This window comes from Neoarius graeffei, chromosome 9, assembly GCF_027579695.1.
Source record: "Neoarius graeffei isolate fNeoGra1 chromosome 9, fNeoGra1.pri, whole genome shotgun sequence".
Classification (NCBI taxonomy): domain Eukaryota; kingdom Metazoa; phylum Chordata; class Actinopteri; order Siluriformes; family Ariidae; genus Neoarius; species Neoarius graeffei.
The window spans coordinates 67,253,241-67,279,562 of NC_083577.1; the positions used below are offsets into that span (position 1 = coordinate 67,253,241).

Below are 26,322 nucleotides of genomic sequence, written 5' to 3' on the forward strand. Positions count from 1 at the left end.
CAGATAAGTTAACGTTATTCATGTTAGCGTAACTCCATTTTTACATGCTAACTAACAGTGTCCAAGTTAACTAGCTATGTATTAGCGTTAGCTGTGGACAAGGCTACGGCACCTTAGCGGGCAAATCCATCAAAAGTCATGTGACTAACCAGACTGCATAGCTATTGCAATGTTATCGCTAACTCTAAAAGTACAGGCAACTTTGTTGCAAGCTTTCTCTTGGAATAAAAGTTTATATCCATCAATATGCTTCCGCAGGTTGGTCGACAAGTTTTTGTAGGCCATGATGTGGTTTGTTTTCAGCAAACAAAGCAAACATTTAAAATGAAACAAATCTTTAATCCTTTCAGAAAACTGAAACATGGGTTCTAGGTATGGCTCTGGGTGCATGCATTCCCCAGAAGACCCACCTTCTTCCATTATGCCATCAGCTATCTGCCATCATTGAACTTGATTTTATACAGTCTATGGATGTGACGTGACCCTAGTGATTACTGATCGGCTGTCTCAGTGTCACCCATGAAAAAACAATCACGTTTTAGAAAAGAAAAAAACCACATCCACTTTCAAAGCTGCTTCATAGTAGTGAGTAACGAGGACAGTGATAGAAATGTAGTGGAGTGAAAAGTATGATATTTGTCTTTCAAATGTAGTGAAGTTAAAGTCATAAGTTTCCAAAAATAATAATATTCAAGGCGGCACGGTGGTGTAGTGGTTAGCGCTGTCGCCTCACAGCAAGAAGGTCCTGGGTTCGAGCCCCATGGCCGGCGAGGGCCTTTCTGTGCGGAGTTTGCATGTTCTCCCCGTGTCTGCGTGGGTTTCCTCCGGGTGCTCCGGTTTCCCCCACGGTCCAAAGACATGCAGGTTAGGTTAACTGGTGACTCTAAATTGACCGTAGGTGTGAATGTGAGTGTGAATGGTTGTCTGTGTCTATGTGTCAGCCCTGTGATGACCTGGCGACTTGTCCGGGGTGTGCCCTGCCTTTCGCCCATAGTCAGCTGGGATAGGCTCCAGCTTGCCTGCGACCCTGTAGAAGGATAAAGCGGCTAGAGATAATGAGATGAGATGAGATAATATTCAAGTAAAGTGAAGATACTCAAAAAGTGTACTTAGGTACAGTACTCAAGTAAATGTACTTCGTTACTGTCCACCTCTGGAGATTCATGAGCATTAAGTGTGTCACATACAAGTGTCTGTACAATCCTTGGAGATAGATAGATAGATAGATAGATAGATAATATTTTATTTAATTAAAAAGGTTATTATCATGGGTGGCACGGTGGTGTAGTGGTTAGCGCTGTCGCCTCACAGCAAGAAGGTCCAGGTTCGAGCCCCGTGGCCGGCGAGGGCCTTTCTGTGTGGAGTTTGCATGTTCCCCCCGTGTCTGTGTGGGTTTCCTCCTGGTGCTCCGGTTTCCCCCACAGTCCAAAGACATGCAGGTTAGGTGACTCTAAATTGACCGTGAGTGTGAATGGTTGTCTGTGTCTATGTGTCAGCCCTGTGATGACCTGGCGACTTGCCCAGGGTGTACCCCGCCCTTCGCCCGTAGTCAGCTGGGATAGGCTCCAGCTTGCCTGCGACCCTGTAGAACAGGATAAAGCGGCTACAGATAATGAGATGAGATGAGACCACTGTTCCCAGTTTGTGTTACATTAACAGATCTTTTAAGCAACTTTTAAACCAGTAAGTGCTTGAGTACTAACTGCTTAAGAAAGATACATTCCTCTCAGTCATTTTTAACTATTTAATTGTACCATAACAATATAAATCTGGTTAAAACATTTTTACTAGAGAAACTAGCATTTGTAGTAAAAATGAAAAAAAAAGGGCCACTCAATACAAATCCTAATTAACTCCATCAGATAGACCGTGTGTCTCTGTGTTGTGTGTATATTTAATGGATCGAAAAATTATTGTACAGTCTGATATTATAGGCTACAGGTCTAATTGTGGTGTAAATGTTTGCTCACAGTAATGATAAACATGGCAGTTTGAGTGCATATTGGTTTATTTCTGAAATACGACTGGATGTTGAATGTTTACCAAAAAAATAATAATAATAATTCTGGGCTCTAAAATAAACATTTTACCTATTATAGAAATGTGGACTTCTTGTTGAAATCAGTGAGCCAGATGCACTTTCCTGAATTACATGCTGTGATGGCCACAGCCACACAGGGTAATATCATCCTACATTCTACCATTGCATCTTATTAGTTTGCTTCACCGTCTGTCATTTACAGTTATCTATACAATCATACTTAAATAAATGACAAGACTGTTTGATGTACAGTTTATTCACTTTAATCTTACAAAAGTCTTTTAGCACAAATCCAAAGTCTTTTACCACAAGTTCTAAAGTGCTATTTATACTGTATCTTTTACATGTATGAATTTTACCAAATTAATCCAGACCATACCAGCAGCTCGCGTGTTTCTGGAAATATTTCCGCCTTTTTTCATACAAACGCATCTTCCTGTAATGTTCACATGAATCCTTTATAGTAAAGCAGTGTTTGTTTACCCTCTTTCTGCGTTGCCGCAGGGGTTGGACTCAGGGGCGCTGCCAGAAATTTTGGGCCCCATGAAAGATTAGAATTTTGGGGCCCCCAACTTTGCCCACCCTTGTCACAATTGCACTATTGTCATTATTTGACTTTTGATAGCCCATGGACCTTGAGTTTGTGACTTTGTTATTACATTTTATGTATTAACCTACCAGGGACTAGATGAAAACTGTTATTAGCAACACTTTAATCTAGCAAACTGTATATGGCGCTCGCTCATTAAAAACTTCAATCCTAAAGCATTTATAGGTTGTATTGCTGCTTACCTCCTTCTCCAAAGGGGGGTTCAGTGGTTTGGTAGGGTGGAGGTCCCCCTGAGGCTGAATCTGTGCATATTTAGGGCACCCCATTAGTTATAAAACTGGTTATTAGCACTAGTTATTAGCACCAGCATAACGTAATATTTCATCTTATCACACAAGTCAATTCAGTTATTAAAATGGAAAAAATGTCACTTTACAAACTGTAAAAGTGTTCTCTTGATAGGCTAATCCAACCACGTTCATACTGTTCATTTACCATTCGCTAATATTTTGAACACACATGTGAGCGATTAGCTACCTTTCTTTGGGAAAAACTGAGTGACCAGTTGCCTGCCTCTCCAGTCCCTCTCAGCTTTCAGCTGCCTTTCTTTACGTTTTTTGACAGCCACTCTTCATATTTAGCGATCATAGACTGTACGCACTCCACTGATGGCTGGCTGGCTGCTGCACCGCGACACAGCAGCAAGTAGCGTTGCACTGATCAGCACACAGATTTAACGCATCGCGCTTCTACCAGAACTGGACCATACCATTTCGCAAAAGGAGAAGGGTTAAATGACAATATGTTGAAGAACTCAAGAAATAGACAACCTTGTTCAATTAGCTCATTTTACCAGATGGAATATTGCATTGTTGTTATTTCAAAAGTCTTATTAAAATCATTAAAAGCATATTATCAGCCCCTTAAAGGGCCCCATGGCAGTGCTGGGCCCCTAGAATTGTTCTAACCTTTCCCCCCCTGGCGGCGCCCATGGTTGGACTGCCTACTACGGTAATTATGGTAGGCTAGCCTGGGGACATCTTGATGAGGAAGTTCTTCATGAATGAGTCAAGCGCGTGCTAATCATGCTAATGAGTAGTATAACACATAGTTTCAGCCTCGTTTTACAGGTAAAATGTTCAGGTTTCTCCATAAGTCAGGGTTGCAGCTCATTAATAGACTATTTCAGATGTATAGTGAAAAAAATCAACATTGTCACCTTAGTAAACCTTTCGCTTTGCCCCTTCAGTACTGAAGTATACACTCAGCTTTGTGCCCAAATGACGTCACGCATCGCCATTCCAACAGGCAACATGGCAGCCTCCATGTTGCCTGTTGGCATTAGAGCAGCGATGCAAAAATGCTCACAACTTTCTTATAAATGGTCAAACATGCCTGAAACTTTTCTTATGGGCTCTCGGTATTACAAGCTACCAACCCATGGATGTATTTACTTTGCATTTTCTATTCCTTTAATCTTTATTATGAATACTTACTGATCATGTTTAAAGCAGCACATGTTTCTTGCACGTGTTGACCCTGGCGATGCATATCATAGTATATACATCCATTTCTCTTCACTGAGTGCTCAATTAAAAGAAAACAATAGGATTAGAGAAGTGAAAATTTTTGCCATCTATCCCAGTGTTATTTCAACAACAGGTTTAAAGAACGACACAAAAACACAATAGACTTTATTATTGTTCAAATAAAGTGCAAACTGTTCTTGATCTGATCGACTTTTGCGAATTGTCTGTAATCTGTGCACTGCGGGTTTTTTCACACAATCTAAAAATGAGTGTTTGTGGTTTATTGATTTGATTATTTAGTGTAAATGTTTTTTAGCGGTTGATAGCATTGAACAAAAAAAAGAAATATTAAAATCAAGTATAAACACGCTGCAACAAAGTGAATTTCCCTGTAAACTAGCCACAGCTTCGAGACTTGTCTCGATGATCAAACAACCCTTACATCTTAGCGTCATCTTTTCTTCTTGCTTCACGGTTGCCGTATTATAAACAATTGATATGTTAATTTTGGTTGTTTTGTCATTCCTGAATGTTTATATTGCACTTTTATTTAATTGCCAGTCATTCTAGGATACTTTACTGGAAGTTTCTTATGTTTGTTTGCATATCGCAACTGTTGGATACTAAGGAGATATGATTCTCATTTTTCTCATTGAAATTGGTCTTTTTTCCTTGGTCCTTGGACCTGCCTGATCCATCCTGGTGCCCTGTGTCTGGTTGGAGTCTCGTCGCATCGCTCCTGTGGAGGGCGGCCCCATGTGAACAGTTGGGGGTCGCACCTGGAGGACGCTCTGGACTCTTGCAGTGGTGCTTTTGTGGCTGGGGACTGCAGTTGACTTGCTGACTTTGACTTGCTGACTTTGGGACTGCGGTTGTCTTGAACGGTTTTGCGCTCAGGTTTCCATCGGCGGGGGGTTTATAGCATCAACGAAGCTGACTTTATGTTAGGACTGTTAATGTTATAGTCATGTTGTCTCTTGTTGGCTAAATGAGGATGGGTTCCCTTTTGGGTCTGGTTCCTCTCGAGGTTTTTTCCTCATGTCGTCTGAGGGAGTTTTTCCTTGTCACCATCGCCATAGGCTTGCTCATTGGGGATAGATTAGGGATAAAATTAGCTCATATTTTAAGTCGTCCAAATTCCGTAAAGCTGCTTTGCGACAATGTTTATTGTTAAAAGCACTATACAAATAAACTTGACTTTTCAGTTAAAGACTGTAGCTTTATTAGTCAAATGCATATGAAAACAGTAATATGTGACATCAAATGGACTTTTAATCATTTGAGTAAGTTTTTAGGAATAGATTCCACTCTTAGTTGGCAAAATACACGTTGTCAAGCAGGGCAAGAGACATAATCCCCTGGTTAATTGATTCGGTAAACGTGTAATTATTGACAGTCAATTGAATTTGTGATATGATCAGAAGTGACTGAAGTTATTTATGAAGGTGCCCATAATTCAAGGTTGTGATGGCTTAACTGCAAATATCCAAAGGCACCAAAGAATCAGATTTTCAGTCCGTGTTTCAGGGATCAACAACTGATCCTTAACATGCACAGCAGCAGAAATTCCAGCTTCCAGTCCCTAAGCAATCATAATAAACCCCTTTCCATATCAAGATGTTTTTTTTTTATTGTGACCATAATCCATAGTTGTGCTAAAGAACATAGAGTTGTGCGAAGAGACTTTAGAACTTGTGCTAAAAGACTTTGGATCTGTGCTAAAAGACTTTTGTGCAAATTAACTGGATACCGTTTCTTTGTTTGAGTTTTCTTCAAGTTGAGCGTCGGGGGTGGTCCCTTCCTGGTTGGGCAAAAGGTGTGGCTGAGGAGACTTAAATCTTGGAGCCTGCTCAATAGGCCGTACCGCGCCTCACCATGTGCCTGAGGCTTTAGTTAGTTTTGCTTTGTATCTGTTTGTAGTTCGTATTTATTTTTGTTTAGCCCTTTTGTGTTATTTGGTTTGGCCAAGCCACTATACATGTTCCTTTTTGTTTCATTGTGTCAGGTCAGTTTTTGTTCAATGAACATCCTGTCAGATGTTTCTGGCTCAAATCAAGTTATATTTTGTTTACCTTTTTTATAGACCTAGTTATTATTAATTTTGGTTTTTGTAAACTTGTGGGGGTTTTTTTTAAACATTTTTGGGGAAATAAAACCCTGCCTTTTGAACCAAAAACTCCCGTGTCTTCTTGCCTCGCTGTTTGGTCCCCAACACATGCACACGTGTAAAGGAACATGGGAAAGTTATTATGTGCAAGCTTATGGGCACAGTGAGCACAAACACAATGGGGAAGGGTGAAGGTGATTTTTCTCCTCCACCCAAACGAAGTTTGGCGGGGGATATAGAAACGGGTTCCGTCCATCTGTTCATCCGGTCACGTTTTCATTTCCAGGCCATATCTTTAAAACTACTGAAGATATATTCATCAAATTTTGTATACATATCAAGCAACATGTGAACTGGTGCCTTTTGCTATTTTGGATTTTTGAAAAAAAAAAAGTATTTTTCAAATTTTTACATAAAAATTTGATTTTGACTTAGTTTTTAAGAACAATCATTTCCGGAGCATATATCCAAAACTATTCATGATACGGATTTGAAACTTGGTATACGTGTTAACAAGGTGATGTAGATGTGCGTTTTCATACTAAGAAATTTGAATTTTTCATGTTTCCATGGAAACAATTTCAGACTTAGTCTCTCAGGTTAGTCTTATTTGTTTCCGGAGCACAACTTGAAAACTTTGAGTGGTATGGTCTTGAAAGTTGGCATATGTGCCTTTTGATACTAAGAAATGTGAGAAACTTTAATTTTTAGATCACCTGAACCAAAGGTCCGGTGGGTTTATGCCATGGGCTGTTGAGGTCAGTGTAAAGAGGTCGGGTTGGTTTCCTGCAGCAGAACTTGAAAAATATGACAAATATCTTGAAACCTGGTATATGGACCCTTTTTACGTGACGTCACGACAAACGTGGCCGCCATTTTGGACATGTACTACCAGTAGTCTACCACAGCCAACAACGAGGAACGACGGCGAAGCATCGAAAGGAATATAGCCATCAAAGAAAGTTTTTACTTTCAGCAAGACTTCCATCATGCCATTATATTGTTGTGCACCTGGATGTAGTAACCATCAACACACAAGGCAAGATTTATCATTTTATCGGATCCCGACAGATGCTGACCGACGGAGAAGATGGATGGTCTCTAAAATATTGGCAAAATGATGTTTATTGACATAGCAATCGTGTGTAACGGGAAGCATTTGCATATCCGAAGTGTTGTGTTTACATCAAAGATAAAATAAACCGATATGACAACGACTGCTGCTGCCAGGTTGGGGACACAAACTAGTAGAAAGGAAGTGTGCCAACAGACTTCCTTTGTGGTCGATTCTGCTTTAAGGTAAGATGCATTTAATTATTCATCTGCTGTGGGTTTGGAATCGGTAGCCTGACCGATTCGTTCATGTTTGTGGTGCCATTTGTTTGTTGACGCGTGTTGAAATGGAAGATTGGTTGTTGACATGGATTTCCAGTGATGCTTTGGTGCTGCTGTGGATCAGATGTGTTGAGTAGCCTGACTTTTTTTTTTTTTCTTGCGTGTGGTATCATTGTTGACGCGAGGTTGTTTTTTGAACATGCCAATGCGGACACGATTTCCCCTGATGAGTTATGACTTCAGACGCGATGCGTGTGTGGAGGTGTGGAGTCCACGTGATATGTGCGTAAGATAGGCTTCTCATGTGTTTGGAGATCCGTGCTCTGAGACAAGCGCAAGCACCCCCCCAAGGGAAAAAAGGGACCCCCCGAAAATATCGGCATAGTTCGAACACTGGGTTGGAGAAAGTGATGGCAAATAGTGAGTGCACAAACCAATAAAGGTAAACTGTACACAGCGCCAGGGCAGTGTGATGGTATGTCTACTTTTAGATCGTGTTAGCTTATCAATGAACACACTCGTCACTCGCCGAGTTTCACGTCTTTACGACGGATACTTAAATGTGTGTTAGGTATTATTGTTGCAGTCTAAGCGGTCATTGTAGCAGCTAGATGAGTGAAAACCGAAAGGGTCTGTGCCATAAACCGTTATTTCTTCATGTCCAAAATGGCGGTCGCGCTTACGAAGGTCACGTGAGTGAAAAGGGTCTATAGTTGGTGTATAGGGCGGGGGATATAGAGGCCTCTGTCTTCTTGTTTCTTTAACCTTTGAACAGAAAAAGTGTGATGTTGATGAATGATCACTGTTACTCCAAATTCTGTTGAATACTCACCTCACATTCAATCCGATTTCTAACGAAGACCCTCATAAAGCAGATTTCATCTTGATCATTATGAACAACAGGACATACTAAACAGAAGACTTAATGAATTAATGAAATGGTGTGTCTCATTTGAATGTTAATTGGAGCACTGGCACTACTTTAATGCTTCACCAAAAATAATACAACCACATTACATTATTACAAATGAGCAAGCTTCTCTAAGACCGAACAGTTGGTTATCCTTGATATGATTACACATTAATCTGTCATTCATTTAAAAGTTTGGACAAACTAAAGTCTGGTGACCTCATCTTATCTGTTTTTGTGCAGGGTGCCTCAGTGTGTGGATCGTATTTCTGAATAAGGCAGAATGCATGTAAGTATATGAGTATGTTCGCGCCCAGTCAGCTCCATAAATCAGCTCAGATAATTCTCCGTAACGACTCACTGCCCTGCATTTGTGCAGATGCTGTGTAAGTATGCAGACCACACACAGACAGAAGGTTAACTACATTACACACACACACGCTGGAAAAAAAAAAATCAATTACACAGCTTCGCATTTAGCATTATTAGCAGACAACTGTACATTCAGAGGAATTAACCCACTTCTGAAAAGGGTAGAGATTAAGTGATTTGGTTAATAAAATGCACTTGCGCATCGTTTCCTTCAGCACAAAGACATATGCACACAAACCACTACATGCTATAAGCTGTAAGAAGAGGATTTACTAAAGGAACGTATGAAAATCCAGTAGTAGATTTGCTCCCCGATTTGTCAGTTTGATTAAAGAGCTCAAACAGAATGCAGTTTTAAATATATTTTATTTAACAATGAAATCTTATACAGTCAAATGTCTTACAATGAAACATTGAAGGGATGCCAAACAATCTGACAATACACACTTTTTTTTTTAATGCAGGTTTCACATTTGCTCATTTTCTGGCACAAGTGAATGCTAAAGTTTTCCCATAAACTGGAGCAATACAGCTTTCTCTGCTGTACGTTTCATAGCACGTTGGTCCACGTCTCTGTGTACTAAGCTTAGTCCTGAACAGTCACCATTAACAGTCATTTAATGGTTAGTAAAAACTGTAGTCTTCCCTGTAAAAGTTAAATAGTATTTAAAAAAGTATAATGACTTCAATATAATTACTGAGCACAGCTCACGCTCCATCTTAAAACAGGTAATGTGACAGCATATAGCTTTCACAAATGCATACGGATACAGGTCATTTCGTCCAACGACCATTTTGTCCAAAGCCTTTTTCATATGCACTATAAAATAATTGATATTTCAGGTATTTGTTTGTTCGAAAAAAAAAAAAGGAGGAATTCTCAATAGGGGGTGGCACGGTGGTGTAGTGGTTAGCACTGTCGCCTCACAGCAAGAAGGTTCTGGGTTCGAGCCCAGCGGCCGACGAGGGCCTTTCTGTGCAGAGTTTGCATGTTCTCCCCGTGTCCGCGTGGGTTTCCTCCGGGTGCTCCGGTTTCCCCCACAGTCCAAAGACATGCAGGTTAAGTTAACTGGTGACTCTAAATTGACCGTAGGTGTGAATGGTTGTCTGTGTCTATGTGTCAGCCCTGTGATGACCTGGCGACTTGTCCAGGGTGTACCTCGCCTTTTGCCCATAGTCAGCTGGGATAGGCTCCAGCTTGCCTGCGACCCTGTAGGACAGGATAAGTGGCTAGAGATAATGGATGGATGAATTCTCAATGGAATCTGACCGAAGTAAAACAAACGTTTTCGTAAAATGAAAATGAAACCGGAATTGACAGGAATCATCGAGTGTCAACTTTGGGGGCGTTCGGCTGGGACCGCTTGTGGGGAGAGATCGTATTTATTAGACCAAATTACATTAGATAATCTATACTCACACTTGCCAGATATCCTTGGCAAGTGTGAGATATGAGATATGATATCCAGATATGAGAAAACATGCATTTTCTCAGTCTTTATACAGGCACGCTGATGCCTCTTGATCATGTCCAGGTGAGCCTCATTAACAGCGCGCGTGCGAGAGTCTGCTCGGCGCGCGCGCAGTCCGGAGTGCACCCGAGCAGACTCTCACACACGTGCTGCTAAATGAAGTCACCTGTATATGCTCAAGAGGCATCAGCGTGCCTGTATAAAGACTGAGAAAATGCACACAGTGCGAAGTATTACACCACGTCTTATTCTCCCGTGTAGATTCCCTGGGTTTCCGATCCTGTTTCCTGTTCTTAGTTTCTGTTTTTGCCCGATTTAGCCGGTTTGTGCCTCACCCGACCTTTTGCTAGTTTCACGTTTATGAGATCGCCTGCCGTTTTGGATTGTTTGCCTGTGTTTTCACAATTGTTAATAAACATTACTTCTGCACTTGCATCCATCTCCTACCGCTCTCGGACAGTGGGAGGTAAATATAGGTTATTAGGTATATAAATAAAGTGCAAGAGATGCAGTCATAAACCTGCTTAATGCACTCCCTTAAATGAACTATGGTTTGTTTATATCTCGAGCTTGTCACACACACAAAATAATTGATGGTGCGTATGAAAAAGGCTTTGGATGAAATTTCGCAACTATTGGACGAAGTGTCCCATACATACTGAATAAAACAAAACACTCGCAACAAAAGGAATTTTCCCGATTATTCTGCTCCAATGTTCAACTCCATTTTGTACAATGCTGCTGAAATACAGTGTAATCCAAACACCACTTTACTTTCGGTTCAGCTGTAAAGGTAAATAATGAGAGTGAACCTGTTTCACAGCAGAGGATTCGATGTTCCCTTTAAAAGCCTTGAGTAGAAAAATATTAAGGCTGAGGCAAAAACTGGGGTAATTCCATATTTTAACTGAAAACTAACACAGTCCAAAACCACTATTCATTATTATTTTCCTTACCAATGCTGAGGTCTATAGGACTATGTGAAAAACAGGAAGATGGATGAAGGCTGTGTGTGTGAGAGACACAGATTAAACAGGACACAATGCAGGATCAAGGGAACGCTGAGGTAAAGCTTAATCATTAAATGACAGCAATGTGTAGGATAATACATGCCTGGTGGAACACTGATTATGCTCCTACTTTCTCGCACATGCGAGTGAGTGTAGAGAAGTGGCAGAGCAGTAATCATGGTAATCAGTAAACACACAGTAAACCATACTGCAGTTGCACAGATTACATACACAGCACATGAATTAATTCCTAGTCTGGTCATCACTGCTAGCTTTTAAGATACAGTACCAGTCAAAGTTTGGACATGCCTAATTCAAAAGGTTTTTCTTCATTTTTTAAAAATTAATTAATTAAGGAGACACTTCAGGCCACACCAATTCCGATTAGTTGGTTCTCGGAATCGCCGCTTGAAGAAAATGCAAAAAAAAAAAAGTAAAATCGAAATTGACTGCAGGTTGAGGTCACGTGACGTCGAAAACCAATCAAATCGCCCCTTTCACTTTAGATAAAGACTTGTGGAAGAAACATGGCTGTGGAGGGGAATCCTGCAAAGCCTGTTTGTGATTGTTAGGATATTCAGCGAACAGAAGCGTAAAATCTTTGACAGGTGTGTCAAAATTCAAGAGGGGCAAAACTTTGCACAGTTGTACTCAAGATGCTGTGAGCTTGTTACCCTGCGATGTGCCAACTTGGACTACAACTCTGTGGAGGTGGGTTTGATTTATACACTACCGTTCAAAAGTTTGGGGTCACTTTGAAATGTCCTTATTTTTGAAAGAAAAGCACTGTTCTTCTCAATGAAGATCACTTTAAACTAATCAGAAATCCACTCTATACATTGCTAATGTGGTAAATGCCTATTCTAGCTGCAAATGTCTGGTTTTTGGTGCAATATCTCCATAGGTGTATAGAGGCCCATTTCCAGCAACTCTCACTCCAGTGTTCTAATGGTACAATGTGTTTGCTCATTGCCTCAGAAGGCTAATGGATGATTAGAAAACCCTTGTACAATCATGTTAGCACAGCTGAAAACAGTTTCGCTCTTTAGAGAAGCTATAAAACTGACCTTCCTTTGAGCAGATTGAGTTTCTGGAGCATCACATTTGTGGGGTCGATTAAATGCTCAAAATGGCCAGAAAAACGTCTTGACTATATTTTCTATTCATTTTACAACTTATGGTGGTAAATAAGTGCGTGACTTTTCATGGAAAACACAAAATTGTCTGGGTGACCCCAAACTTTTGAACGGTAGTGTACATTTCATTGATTGATGTGAGGGGCAAACAAAAAAAATCATTCGAAGTATTTAGCCATCAGAAGTAGCCTACTCCTGGTCAAATCTTTTTTTTATGTGCATTGTAGATGTTCAATTGACTGTAATTCAATCATTTATTTAGCCTATCTGTTTACTGGTTTGCCTGATAAAAGACGTGCAGCCAGAGCTAGCCCTTAATGCATATGGTATGGGTGGAAATAAGATAAGCTATTAAAAGAGCCATATGAAATGTGTAACAATAATGTATTGTCTTTGTTTTGTTTCTCTATTATGAAAGCCCTCTATTTCCACCACTAATTTTACCATCAGAGCATTTTTTAAAATTTTATTTTTATTTCGCGCGCTCGCTTCATATTTTTCCTGAAAAAAAATTCCGAGAACCAACTAATTAAACTGGTGTGGCCTCATGGCTTAAAGTAATCATGGATGTTGTTTCTCTTTACTTAGCTGAGCGGTTTTTGACATAATAAGGATTACTACACTTGTTGATTAGGGCTATTTACTGTATTGTTATTATTTACTGTTTGATCTCAAACACATTAAGGCAGAAAGAAATTGCACTAATTAACTTTTGACGAGGCACTCTTGTTAATTGAAAAGCATTCTAGGTGACTGCCTCATGAAACTGGTTAAGATTATGCCAGTAGTGCAAAGCGTCATCAACGTGAACACTGGCTACTTTGAAGAATCTAAAATATGATTTTTTTTAAAAACACTTTGTTTACCACATAATGCCATGTTTTTCATAGTTTTGATGTCTTCAGTTTTGTTCTACAATGTCGAAAACAGTGAAAAACCTATGAAGGAGTATGGGGTGTTCAAACTTTTGACGGGTCCTGTGTATTGACATTAACTTTGGATTCCATTGTAGTTACCAATGCACCTTAGTTTATCTTACAACATGCAGTACTGTGAAAGTCTGAGGCATCCTATTAAATACAAAATATCTTATATTTTCAAACATGACTTTTCCAATGAAAAAGTAAGCATTACAGAAAAACATTTGCAAGTCAGTCAAAAAAGCAATACCACTTTCAGATGGAAAAAAAAAATCCATAATAAAGACTGCAGGGTTTTGCATGCAAGAAGAAGAAGAAGTGTGTGAGACAATCAAAGTCTCCAGAAGAACTGTGTCAGATTCTCCAAGATATAAAACTGATCAGCTAACTTCCTTATAAACCTGCACAAATACTATTGGTTTTAAGCAAAGGGTAATATCACCAGTTATTATACATCCAGGACACTTTTTCCATGGAATAAAAACATGTATTCTATTCCCTTCTAGTGGGTTTCATTCATTTGGTTTGATCGCATGCAATATTGTTAGCATATTGCTTATCCTACATGTATTACACCACTCTACCCAGTGGAGAATGAGTGTTGAATATGGTTCACGATATTGCATGGTTGTCAAGACATGACATCACACGTCGGAGCTGATGCGAATACTCGGTGAGTTTTCTACTGTGCATGCACAGAAGCATTTCTTTGTTCCGCCGGCGGTGCCTGCAGTAAACGGTCGTAGTGAATTAAAAATGCCATAAGATATGTATTACACGTAAAACTTCTGTGCTAGCGAGCGACTATGACAATTTGTAAACAATTACATTGTTCCATCGAATGTGTATGTATAATAATAATAAATAATAAAGGCATTTTTCATGGTATATCAGATATATTCCTTTCAGCTAGCATGATACTGAACTTGTCTTCAACTCAACAACTTTATTCAAATCACACGCTTGTGAAATTCCTCTCTGCATTTAACCCATCTGAAGCAGTGAACACACACACACATACATACCCAGAGCAGTGGGCAGCCATGCTAACAGCACCCAGGGGGCAGTTGGGAGTTAGGTGCCTCGCTCAAGGGCACCTCAGCCCAAGACCGTCCCATATTAACCTAACTGCATGTCTTTAGACTGTGGGGGAAACCAGAGCACCCGGAGGAAACCCATGCAGACAACATGCAAACTCCACACAGAAAGGCCCCCGCCAGCCGCTGGGCTCGAACCCAGAACCTTCTTACTGTGAGGCGACTGTGCTAACCATTACACCACCGTGCCACCCATTCAATATCATGCTAGCTGAATGGAATATATCTGATATATCATGCAAAAAAGCCAGCCAATTATTATTTAATTATTGACTTTAGTATATTAATCTAATCTTGAAATATTTTCATTATAGTTAAGAAGGTATTTTTGCTTTACAGCATTTCTTTCCATTTCCCTAAGACTTTTTCACAGTTCTGGATGTGTGTAAGCTGAGGATTCTATTACCGTAGTTTGGACCTCTGTATACAATACATGCTCTACATTTAATTCTGATTACAGTATGCCCAGAAAAACACTATCTGGCAGCACCCTCTGAAAGAATGAGTGAGAGAGAGAGAGAATTAAAAAAAAAAAAGGGGATATTGACCTGAAGCATGGCTTATAAGTTAATATTCCAGAAGGAGCAGCTGCATCTGGGTCACTTTGGCACATCTTATCCAACAGAGATGCATATTCAAAGTAAAGAAAACACTTCACAGAGATGTTTGAGTCAATCAAGCCCAATTTCAGCTTTGTTAAGCTCCACAGAGGCTGTACTGGCAGCCAGTGAGCATGCACCAATCTCCAAATTGTCCTCCTCCATAAACACAGATAGCGCTTGTCCTGTATCTGCTGTACGACAACGCCTCTTTAACTGCAAGAGTTCACGTGGGTTCACTTCATTTTTGCATCCAGGGTATATGCCGTTTTAGTCCTGATGAATCTTTTCTTGAACAACTTTACCCTCATACTGGAAAGAAGACCTCAGTATTATTATTAGTGCAATTTCAGACTAAAATCAGTTTTGTAATAAACTGACGATAAGCATTATGAGAACTTTATTAAAAACACAAGTAAAGATAGGCATGTGACAAAAAAAAACCTGATGTGCATCATAAAATGGTAAAAGGGCTTGAAATAAACTTAAATTCTGTTTAGATTTTTCTTCTGTGACAAATATAAAAACATTTGGCCACTTTGAATATTGAAAAATCAGGTCATTTTGGTCAACTGCTCTACATTTAAAACAAAGGAAAATGATCAGAGAGAGCATGACCATTTTCCTAGAAGGATATCCTTCTAAATCTTCCGACATAGCTCAATAAAATAAAAAGGAGGTAGCAAGTAATTTAAAGTCAATGAAAATTATGCCAACTAATTGATTAAATCACTAAATAATTAGTTAAAAAGTGTGGAAAAAAAATTAAAAAGGCCATAACTTCAAAACTACTTGGATTAACAAATTTTTCACCTTTCGATAGATGATCTGTCAAAATCTTCAATCATTGTCTCATCATTCTTATAAATTTGACCGTAAATCAATAGTAAACATCAAACGACCACAAAAACATTTTAAAAAATGTATGATGTGCAATATTTAACAGTTTATTCCATGAAATCAAATCATACATGAGCTGATGCAGTGATAAGTCATGTACGATGAGATTAAGTGGAATAACTTTTATTCTATCCACATTCACTGGATTTTAAGAAACGGAGCATTATTTTTATTTTTTGCAAATATGATAAATAAAAACTTTATACAAAATGTCTGACAATCATTTCCGCTTAGAATATAAACAAACCGGCGAAATGACTAACAATTTGTGAAAAATGCAATAATTAATGAAAAATAAGAGATGTTCTTACCATCAAATACTTTTATTCCATGTTTTGTTGCTTTTTTGTATTTTTTTTTGGGGGGGGGGGGGGGGTTTGTTTTCAAGTCGAGTTTTTATTTCGTCCTCGGTTGGTTCAGCAACATGCGCCGCCATTTTGTTTTTCTCTACTCACGGTATACTGTACGTATGAGCTGATATCCAAGTAGTAGAATACCCAATCAGAGCACGTGATTGCTCATATCCAGTGAATGTGGATAGAATATAAAATCATGATTAACTGAGCTGCTTCAATGGTAAACTCCAGATTTCTGCAACTTCCACCCAGACGTCTAATTTGTATGAATCTCAAAAACTGTGAGATGATGCTCCAAATTACTCAAAGATAATTTTATTAACTGACAAATAAAATGAGATTTGACATTATTAAAACTTATCTTCACATAATGGGTCAGTGACTTTGATGAACCAAAGTTTTAGCAACTTCGTTCACACACTTCTCCATCCATTTACAAAGAAAATGAAAGATGAAATGATGGAAGATTTTGTGGACGATGTCATCAATACAGGCATACTCTGGGTAGTCCTAAATTACAGCTTCGAAACTAGACTGAAGTTCATTCATCGTAGCGCGTGTGATCCAAGCCCAATCAGCAGCAGTGAACTGAGTGATCACTGATTGTATGACCTGATTTTCACATACCTGGTATAGAGCAGGTAACCATGTGTGTACTTACAAGAGCAAGTTGTCGTCCTATATTTCCCATGGTTATCACACCAGCAAAGAAGATGCAGGGCAGCCAAGATCTTACGTATAGAAAGTCAGGAGATGTATACCTGCATATACACACACAGAAAAGAGTACAGGTATGCACCTTCCAAAAGAGGTCACTTTCTTTACCGACAATTAACTTTTTAAATATAATTGTTAAATCTGAAAGAGACAGAAACTCACTGAAACACTCCATTATACACCAGTAGCTGTGTCGCGAGGGTTGCGAGAACTGCAATGGCGACTCCCAGGCCGAAGCCGCTGCGTGACCTGTCAAACGTCCACCACAGCCCCACTGAGAGTGCAGCCAAGGTCAGAGACAGCTGCACATTATTTGCAAAGTCCACTTTCTGACAGCCAGGAAATTAAAGAACACACACCAGACATACTCTGGTTTCTTATATACCTGTACGAGCACTGGGTGAACCTCATGAGTCAATCAGATAGAAAGAAGAAACCTTTGTCACATGCACACTTCAAACACAGTGAAATTCATCCTCTGCATTTAACCCATCTGAAGCAGTGAACACACACACACACACACACACACACACACACACAGCAGTGGGCAGCCACACAGCGCCCGGGGAGCAGTCAGGGGTCAGGTACCTTGCTCAAGGGCACCTCAGCCCAAGGCCGCCCCACGTCAACCTAACTGCATGTCTTTGGACTGTGGGGGAAACCGGAGCACCCAGAGGAAACCCACGCAGACACAGGGAGAACATGCAAACTCCGCACAGAAAGGCCCTCGCTGGCCGCTGGGTTCGAACCCGGAACCTTCTTGCTGTGAGGCGACCGTGCTAACCACTACGCCACCGTGCCGCCCTAATCAGGACGTGACATAGCGCGAGCGAACGACATAGCGAGTAGCTGGTTGGCGCAAGCCGTGATAAAGTGTACTTATGTACAGAATAGCAATCCCTAGTGCAAAGATGTAATCAGAATTTAGGTTATTGTGCTTGTTGATGCTTTGAAAATACATTTTTGTTAGGGCTGTCGACGTTAACGCAATAACGCAAATTCCTTTTAAACGCCACGATTTTTTTTGACACGTGATTAACGCATACACATTCTGTGCCCCGACCCCACAGTTTGGGAAATCAGGATGTGACATAATGCGAGCGAGCGACATAGCAAGTAGCTGGTTGGCACAAGTCGTGATAAAGTGTACTTATGTACAGAATCAACTTGTATTGTTGTATCCTGAGTGTTTTTTTTTTGATGGTCCAGAGTGGAGAAAAGATGACACGTTAAGGTCCTGGTATGTGTCTAAGCACTCAGGCTGCACACTGGAGTGAAAGTGAGAGTGTTTTGTTTCATTCTGAGAAATGTGTGAGTGATGTAAACGTGTTCATAAATGCAGTTTTTGCTCATGAGTGTACTGTATATTTACCAGCGAGTTATTGCATTTTACTGGAAAACATCTTTATGAGCTGTGTGGCTTAACAAACATTAATTTGGGTTTTGTATTTTTATTTTCCTTATTTAAACATAGCCACTACTGTTGTCCAAAGTCCACATCACTGAGTTTGTATCGTTTATTTTATTGCATAGTTTGAGGCTGGAAGTTAAGTCCAGAACTAGAGAAAAATACTATCTTGTTTTGATCACACTGAATTGTGCGAAACCCTCAAAATTATAAAGTTAATGCTGCTTTATTATTATTATTATTTTTTAAAACGCAGTGAGGGAACAAAATACCCACAAAAATATCATTTTTGATGTGTCTAGCCTTATCCTTCCTGACCACATATACTTGCTTTATGCAAATGTATTTGTCAACTCCCACTGCTCAAAAACTTGAAAGATATCCCTTGAAGGTACATTTAGAACCTAATGTAATTAATTTGTGATTGTGAGTTAATTATGGATAATAATGCAATTAATTATGATTAAATATTTTAATCGATTGATAGCCCTAATTTTCATCCATCTTGTTGTGCTTATTGTACAACCCCGATTCCAAAAAAGTTGGGACAAAGTACAAATTGTAAATAAAAACGGAATGCAATAATTTACAAATCTCAAAAACTGATATTGTATTCACAATAGAACATAGACAACATATCAAATGTCGAAAGTGAGACATTTTGAAATTTCATGCCAAATATTGGCTCATTTGAAATTTCATGACAGCAACACATCTCAAAAAAGTTGGGACAGGGGCAATAAGAGGCTGGAAAAGTTAAAGGTACAAAAAAGGAACAGCTGGAGGACCAAATTGCAACTCATTAGGTCAATTGGCAATAGGTCATTAACATGACTGGGTATAAAAAGAGCATCTTGGAGTGGCAGCGGCTCTCAGAAGTAAAGATGGGAAGAGGATCACCAATCCCCCTAATTCTGCGCCGACAAATAGTGGAGCAATATCAGAAAGGAGTTCGACAGTGTAAAATTGCAAAGAGTTTGAACATATCATCATCTACAGTGCATATCATCATCAAAAGATTCAGAGAATCTGGAAGAATCTCTGTGCATAAGGGTCAAGGCCGGAAAACCATACTGGGTGCCCGTGATCTTCGGGCCCTTAGACGGCACTGCATCGCATACAGGCATGCTTCTGTATTGGAAATCACAAAATGGGCTCAGGAATATTTCCAGAGAACATTATCTGTGAATGCAATTCACCGTGCCATCCGCCGTTGCCAGCTAAACCTCTATAGTTCAAAGAAGAAGCCGTATCTAAACATGATCCAGAAGTGCAGACGTCTTCTCTGGGCCAAGGCTCATTTAAAATGGACTGTGGCAAAGTGGAAAACTGTTCTGTGGTCAGACGAATCAAAATTTGAAGTTCTTTATGGAAATCAGGGACGCCGTGTCATTCGGACTAAAGAGGAGAAGGACGACCCAAGTTGTTATCAGCGCTCAGTTCAGAAGCCTGCATCTCTGATGGTATGGGGTTGCATTAGTGTGTGTGGCATGAGCAGCTTACACATCTGGAAAGACACCATCAATGCTGAAAGGTATATCCAGGTTCTAGAGCAACATATGCTCCCATCCAGACGACGTCTCTTTCAGGGAAGACCTTGCATTTTCCAACATGACAATGCCAAACCACATACTGCATCAATTACAGCATCATGGCTGCGTAGAAGAAGGGTCCGGGCACTGAACTGGCCAGCCTGCAGTCCAGATCTTTCACCCATAGAAAACATTTGGCGCATCATAAAACGGAAGATACGACAAAAAAGACCTAAGACAGTTGAGCAACTAGAATCCTACATTAGGCAAGAATGGGTTAACATTCCTATCCCCAAACTTGAGCAACTTGTCTCCTCAGTCCCCAGACGTTTACAGACTGTTGTAAAGAGAAAAGGGGATGTCTCACAGTGGTAAACATGGCCTTGTCCCAACTTTGAGATGTGTTGTTGTCATGAAATTTAAAATCACCTAATTGTTCTCTTTAAATGATACATTTTCTCAGTTTAAACATTTGATATGTCATCTATGTTCTATTCTGAATAAAATATGGAATTTTGAAACTTCCACATCATTGCATTCCGTTTTTATTTACAATTTGTACTTTGTCCCAACTTTTTGGGAATCGGGGTTGCATTTCCCAGAATAAATATTCCATCCATTCATCTGTAGCCGCTTTATCCTGTTCTACAGGGTCGCAGGCAAGCTGGAGCCTATCCCAGCTGACTACGGGCGAGGGTACACCCTGGACAAGTCGCCAGGTCATCACAGGGCTGACACATAGACACAGACAACCATTCACACTCACATTCACACCTACGGTCAATTTAGAGTCACCAGTTAACCTAACCTGCATGTCTTTGGACTGTGGGGGAAACCGGAGCACCCGGAGGAAACCCATGCGGACACGGGGAGAACATGCAAACTCCGCACAGAAAGGCCCTCGCCGGCCACGGGGCTCGAACCTAGAACCTTCTTACGGTGAGGCGACAGTGCTAACCGCTACACCATCATGCCACCCAGAATAAACATTGTATTTCAAAAATATCACAGATGCCACACTTTAACTCAAAGTAATTATGCCAGTTGTTCCTCAGTTCTGCATTTACTCAAGTTCCCCATGATAAGCCTCTGCTAGACAGTACTGGAACTATAACCTGTACATTAAAATTATTTGGTGTTCTGACTGATGCAAATCAGTCACAAAAAAACAGACACTAAGCTGTACCCTTTAGAGCAGCCTTTCCCAACCGGGGTGCCGTCTGGCTTCATTAGGGGTGCCATCAAAAAATTATATATCCTAACATTGAAATAAATAAAATGAATTAAAATTCCAAAAAACGATAGTTACACTAATGCAGATCATCGCCGCCTCATGCATCAATAAAACTTGTCTCACGGCCCCCTTTCCCATGTCACATCATCACTGCCGGGGTCAGCGTATGGTCAGTGTGACTGCGTATATTTTATATGGAGGTGCCTTGAGAATTTGCATACTTCTGAAGGGTGCTGTGACTGAAAAAAGGTTGAGAAACGCTGCTTTAGAGTACAGATGCTCCTCACTGGAGTTAGACAGGTATTCTCAAGAGAACATACTTTGCAGTGTCCTTTTAAAGCCAATTTAATTTGCATTGTTGGACCTTCATGGTCACTACTGTCATATTCAGGGGACATTTACACTGCTTTTACCTTGAGAAACGCAAACCTACTTCATTACTGAGTTTTGAATGCAAAGAACAAGCAGTATGTAGGCAGTGCATCCACTGTGGTGAGAGAAGGATACAGCGCTGGCGTGATTAATGCCAACAAAGACAGCCACACAGCGCATCACACTGGACCACTCGCGCTTCAGCTTATGGGGCTCCCCAAAACGCCTGTCTATACATGGATACAGCAGCCCTATCAGAGCTGAGAGAGAGAGAGAGAGAGAGAGAGAGAGAGAGAGAGAGAGAGAGAGTGCAAGAGAGGACACACAATGCGAGAGAGAGCAAGAGACAGAGAGGACACAAAGCAAGAGAGAGAGAGAGCAAGAGAGAGAGGACACAAAGCGAGAGAGAGAGAGAGAGGACACAGCGAGAGAGAGAGCAAGAGACAGAGAGGACACGCAAAGAGAGAGGGAGAGGACACACAGAGAGAGAGAGAGGACACAAAGCGAGAGAGAGGGAGAGAGAGGACACACAGCGAGAGAGAGAGCAAGAGACAGAGAGGACACACAAAGAGAGAGGGAGAGGACACAGAGAGAGAGAGGAGAGAGAGGACACAAAGCAAGAGAGAGAGTGAGAGACCAAGCGAGAGACAGAGAGAGGGAGAGAGAGGGGACACAAAAAGAGAGAGGGAGAAAGAGAGGACACAAAGCGAGACAGAGAGAACACAGAGGGAGAAAGAGAGAACACAAAAAGCAATAGAGAGGGAGAGAGAGAGTGCGGACACAGTGAGAGAGAGGACACAACGTGAGACAGAGAGAACACAACGTGAGACAGAGAACACAAAAAGCAACAGAGAGAGAGTGTGTGCGGGGACACAAAGCAAGACAGAGAGGACACAACATATGAGAGAGAGTGCGGACACAAAGCGAGACAGAGAGAACACAGAGGGAGAAAGAGAGAACACAAAAACCAATAGAGAGGGAGAGAGAGAGAGAGGACACAAAGCGAGAGAGAGAGAGAGAGAGAGAGAGAGAGAGAGAGAGAGATGACACAAAGCAAGAGAGAGAGTGAGAGACCAAGAGAGAAGACACAAAGCGAGAGAGAGCAAGAGAGAAAGGACACACAGCGAGAGACAGAGAGAGGGAGAGAGAGGACACACAAAAAGAGAGGGAGAAAGAGAGGACACAAAGCGAGAGAGAGAGTGCGGACACAAAGCGAGACAGAGAGAACACAGAGGGAGAAAGAGAGAACACAAAAAGCAATAGAGGGAGAGAGAGAGAGTGCGGACACAAAGTGAGAGAGAGAACAGAGGGAGAAAGAGAAAACACAAAAAGCAATAGAGAGAGAGAGAGAGAGAGAGAGAGAGAGAGAGGACACAAAGCAAGAGAGAGAGTGAGAGACCAAGAGAGAGGACACACAAAAAGAGAGAGGGAGAAAGAGAGGACACAAAGCAAGAGAGTGCAGACACAAAGCGAGACAGAGAGAACACAGAGGGAGAAAGAGAGAACACAAAAAGCAATAGAGAGGGAGAGAGAGAGTGCGGACACAAAGTGAGACAGAGAGGACACAACGTGAGACAGAGAACACAAAAAGCAATAGAGAGGGAGAGAGAGAGTGCGGACACAGTGAGAGAGAGAGAACACAACGTGAGACAGAGAACACAAAAAGCAATAGAGAGTGAGTGTGTGCGGGGACACAAAGCAAGACAGAGAGGACACAACATATGAGAGTGCGGACACAAAGCGAGACAGAGAGAACACAAAAAGCAATAGAGAGAGAGAGAGAGAGAGAGAGAGAGAGAGAGAGAGAGAGAGGACACAAAGCAAGAGAGGGAGTGAGAGACCAAGAGAGAGGACACAAAGCGAGAGAGAGCAAGAGAGAGAGGACACACAGCGAGAGACAGAGAGAGGGAGAGAGAGGACACACAAAAAGAGAGGGAGAAAGAGAGGACACAAAGCGAGAGAGAGAGTGCGGAAACAAAGCGAGACAGAGAGAACACAGAGGGAGAAAGAGAGAACACAAAAAGCAATAGAGAGGGAGAGAGAGTGCGGACACAAAGTGAGAGAGAGAACAACGTGAGACGGAGAGAACACAACGTGAGACAGAGAACACAAAAAGCAAGAGAGAGAGAGAGAGAGAGAGAGAGAGAGAGTGTGTGCGGGGACACAAAGCAAGACAGAGAGGACACAACGTGAGACAGAGAGAACACAAAAAGCAATGGAGAGGACACACAAAGTGAGAGAGAGGACACACAAAGCGAGAGCGAGACAGAGCAAGAGAGAGAGACAGAGCAAGAGAGAGAGAGGGGACACACAAAGCGAGAGAGGGATATTTATAAAGCCACAAAGTTCAAACACCACAATATACTATATTTCTGATTTTCCATTATGAACTAATAGAAATAAACCAAGACTGATTATTGTTCAGTATATACAGGTTCCTTTTAACATCTGATTCCTTTCCAGCGTGGTGTTTTTAAAAGGTTTCACATAATGACAGGAGGGGACCCTGAATTTACACTTTTAATCTCCGAAAAATAAATGCATCGGCAGGCATCATTCCATTGTATTTACAAAGTAACTGACAACTTCACACACAGGCCAAAGTAAACCATCACTTCCTGAGTGTGTGTGTTACCTGATGCTGTTCCACAGCAAGGTGGTACCCACCACGCTGAAGAAAAGATGCTACTGATGACATCAGGAGGGAAGAGAGTGACATTACGTTGCACCTGCAGCAGGTTTAGCACCAGCGCTAGGAACACACCCACGCCGAACAGCATGGTCCCCCGGATCAGCAGGTTAATTGTGTGGTTTGTTATCATGCTTATGTAGGGCCCCTGTCGGGACGTTACATTACCACTAGTGACCTCTGCCATCGCAGCAGTCACAGAGCAGACCCCAGATGATCCACCACTCCTGTACAACCACTGTCAGCTGTTTTCACACCACAACTGCAAAACACAACATAGGCGCAGGTAGTAACCAACAAACTGAGTGGCCTTTTTTTCATTAACAATTTACAACTGAACAATTAAATATGAAGGACATCTGTTTAAAAAAAAAAAACAAAAAACAGTATAATGACTTTGCTGTTTTCACCCCCCAAACAAACAAACAAACACAAAAAAAATCCATGTTTTGGCAAAGTAGCTTCATCTCACACGGGGGGGGGGGGGGGGGCAAAAAAAAAAGAGAAAAATCCAACCTTTAATTGAAATAAATTTATTCAGAGAAAAACAAATCCCTCAAGAAATAATTTTCACACAAGTCCTAAAAGTAGATAAACAAATGAGACAAAAAATATTATACTTGGTCATTTATTTATTGAGGAAAGTGATCCAATATTACATATCTGTGAGTGGCAAAAGTATGTGAACCTCTAAGATTAGCAGTTAATTTGAAGGTGAAATTAGTCAGGTGTTTTCAATCAATGGGATGACAATCAGGTGTGAGTGGGCACCCTGTTTTATTTAAAGAACAGGGATCTATCAAAGTCTGATCTTCACAACACATGTTTGTGGAAGTGTATCATGGCACGAACAAAGGGGATTTCTGAGGACCTCGGACAAAGTGTTGTTGATGCTCATCAGGCTGGAAAAGGTTACAAAACCATCCCTAAAGAGTTTGGACTCCACCGATCCACAGTCAGACAGATTGTGTACAAATGGAGGAAATTCAAGACCATTGTTACCCTCCCCAGGAGTGGTCGACCAACAAAGATCACTCCAAGAGCAAGACATGTAATAGTCGGCGAGGTCACAAAGGACCCCAGGGTAACTTCTGTAGGTACACAGTCCGTCTAAGAACTACAACAGCCCATCTCTTTAAGAAACTACATTTCCCATCAGCCCACTTCCGCGATGACCTGTGTCACGCCGGGGCGGGATCACCAACATCACATCCTCCATGAAAGCATAAATAACGGAACAACGCTTCCGCTCTTTCTCTTTTGGCGCCGTGATTCAACACGGGCACAAGGAGGAATCGCTCGCTCTGCGAGCAAACCCAAAAAGACGTCTTTTCTTTCTTGCAAGAATCAGAGTTTCACGCTTTTCTTTGTTTACCTTTGGCCACGGTAGACTCTAAGATCGTGCGATTTCAAACTCGGCTGGAGTTTACAACCGGTTTTTCATTTGTTCCTGATAAGTACGTACAACACTGCAACCAGGCAGTTATTTTAAAGTTAAGAAGCGATTGAATCCTTTTGAACTCAAAAGCTGTGCACAGTATTTAATCAGAGACTTTCTTTTCATCACGAGCGACACGTCGGATCAAGAAGTTCTCTGCTCCACGGAATCAACTCACGGAATCGACTCACGTGCTTCACAACGGAAACTCCAAAGTCTCGGGACATCTTCTCATAATCTCGCGTAGAAGCGGGATACGGAAGTAAGACTTGGCATTTTTGGGCATAATTAAAGCTAGTCTTAGGAATTTGCTTTTATTGAAATGGTGTGAATTTAAACCCAGGTTTATTTGTTACACTGTTAAACACGCAGCGTGTTGAATTGATTTATTTTGTTCTATGTTCTCTCAATTGTTTAATAGATAGGCTGTGCATGCTTCTCTCTATCCCTTATAGGGGTCAACCGATAATCGGCCTGGCCGATATATCAGGCCGATATTCTGCATTTTAGGGTTATCAGTATCGGCCATAATTTCCACCGATATGCCGATAACATGCCTTTTTGCAGCTATTTCATTCCTAACGCGACTGTCACTGCA

At 41.0% G+C, this 26,322-nt stretch overlaps 1 protein-coding gene across 1 annotated transcript in view; it reads right to left on the reverse strand.

Annotated features, from left to right (window-relative positions):
* Positions 1 to 9,191: 9,191 nt before the first annotated feature.
* The window catches only part of insig2 (insulin induced gene 2), a 30,826-nt gene continuing 13,695 nt past the window's right edge, over positions 9,192 to 26,322 (reverse strand). Inside the window, exons 2-6 of the mRNA XM_060930138.1 lie at positions 24,233 to 24,548; positions 21,733 to 21,857; positions 17,214 to 17,380; positions 16,996 to 17,095; positions 9,192 to 15,390 (exon numbers count right to left, since the gene is read on the reverse strand). Of these exons, the coding sequence (XP_060786121.1) occupies positions 15,349 to 15,390; positions 16,996 to 17,095; positions 17,214 to 17,380; positions 21,733 to 21,857; positions 24,233 to 24,473 (675 nt within the window). The 5' untranslated portion in view covers positions 24,474 to 24,548 and the 3' untranslated portion in view covers positions 9,192 to 15,348. The remainder of the gene's footprint in view (positions 15,391 to 16,995; positions 17,096 to 17,213; positions 17,381 to 21,732; positions 21,858 to 24,232; positions 24,549 to 26,322) is intronic.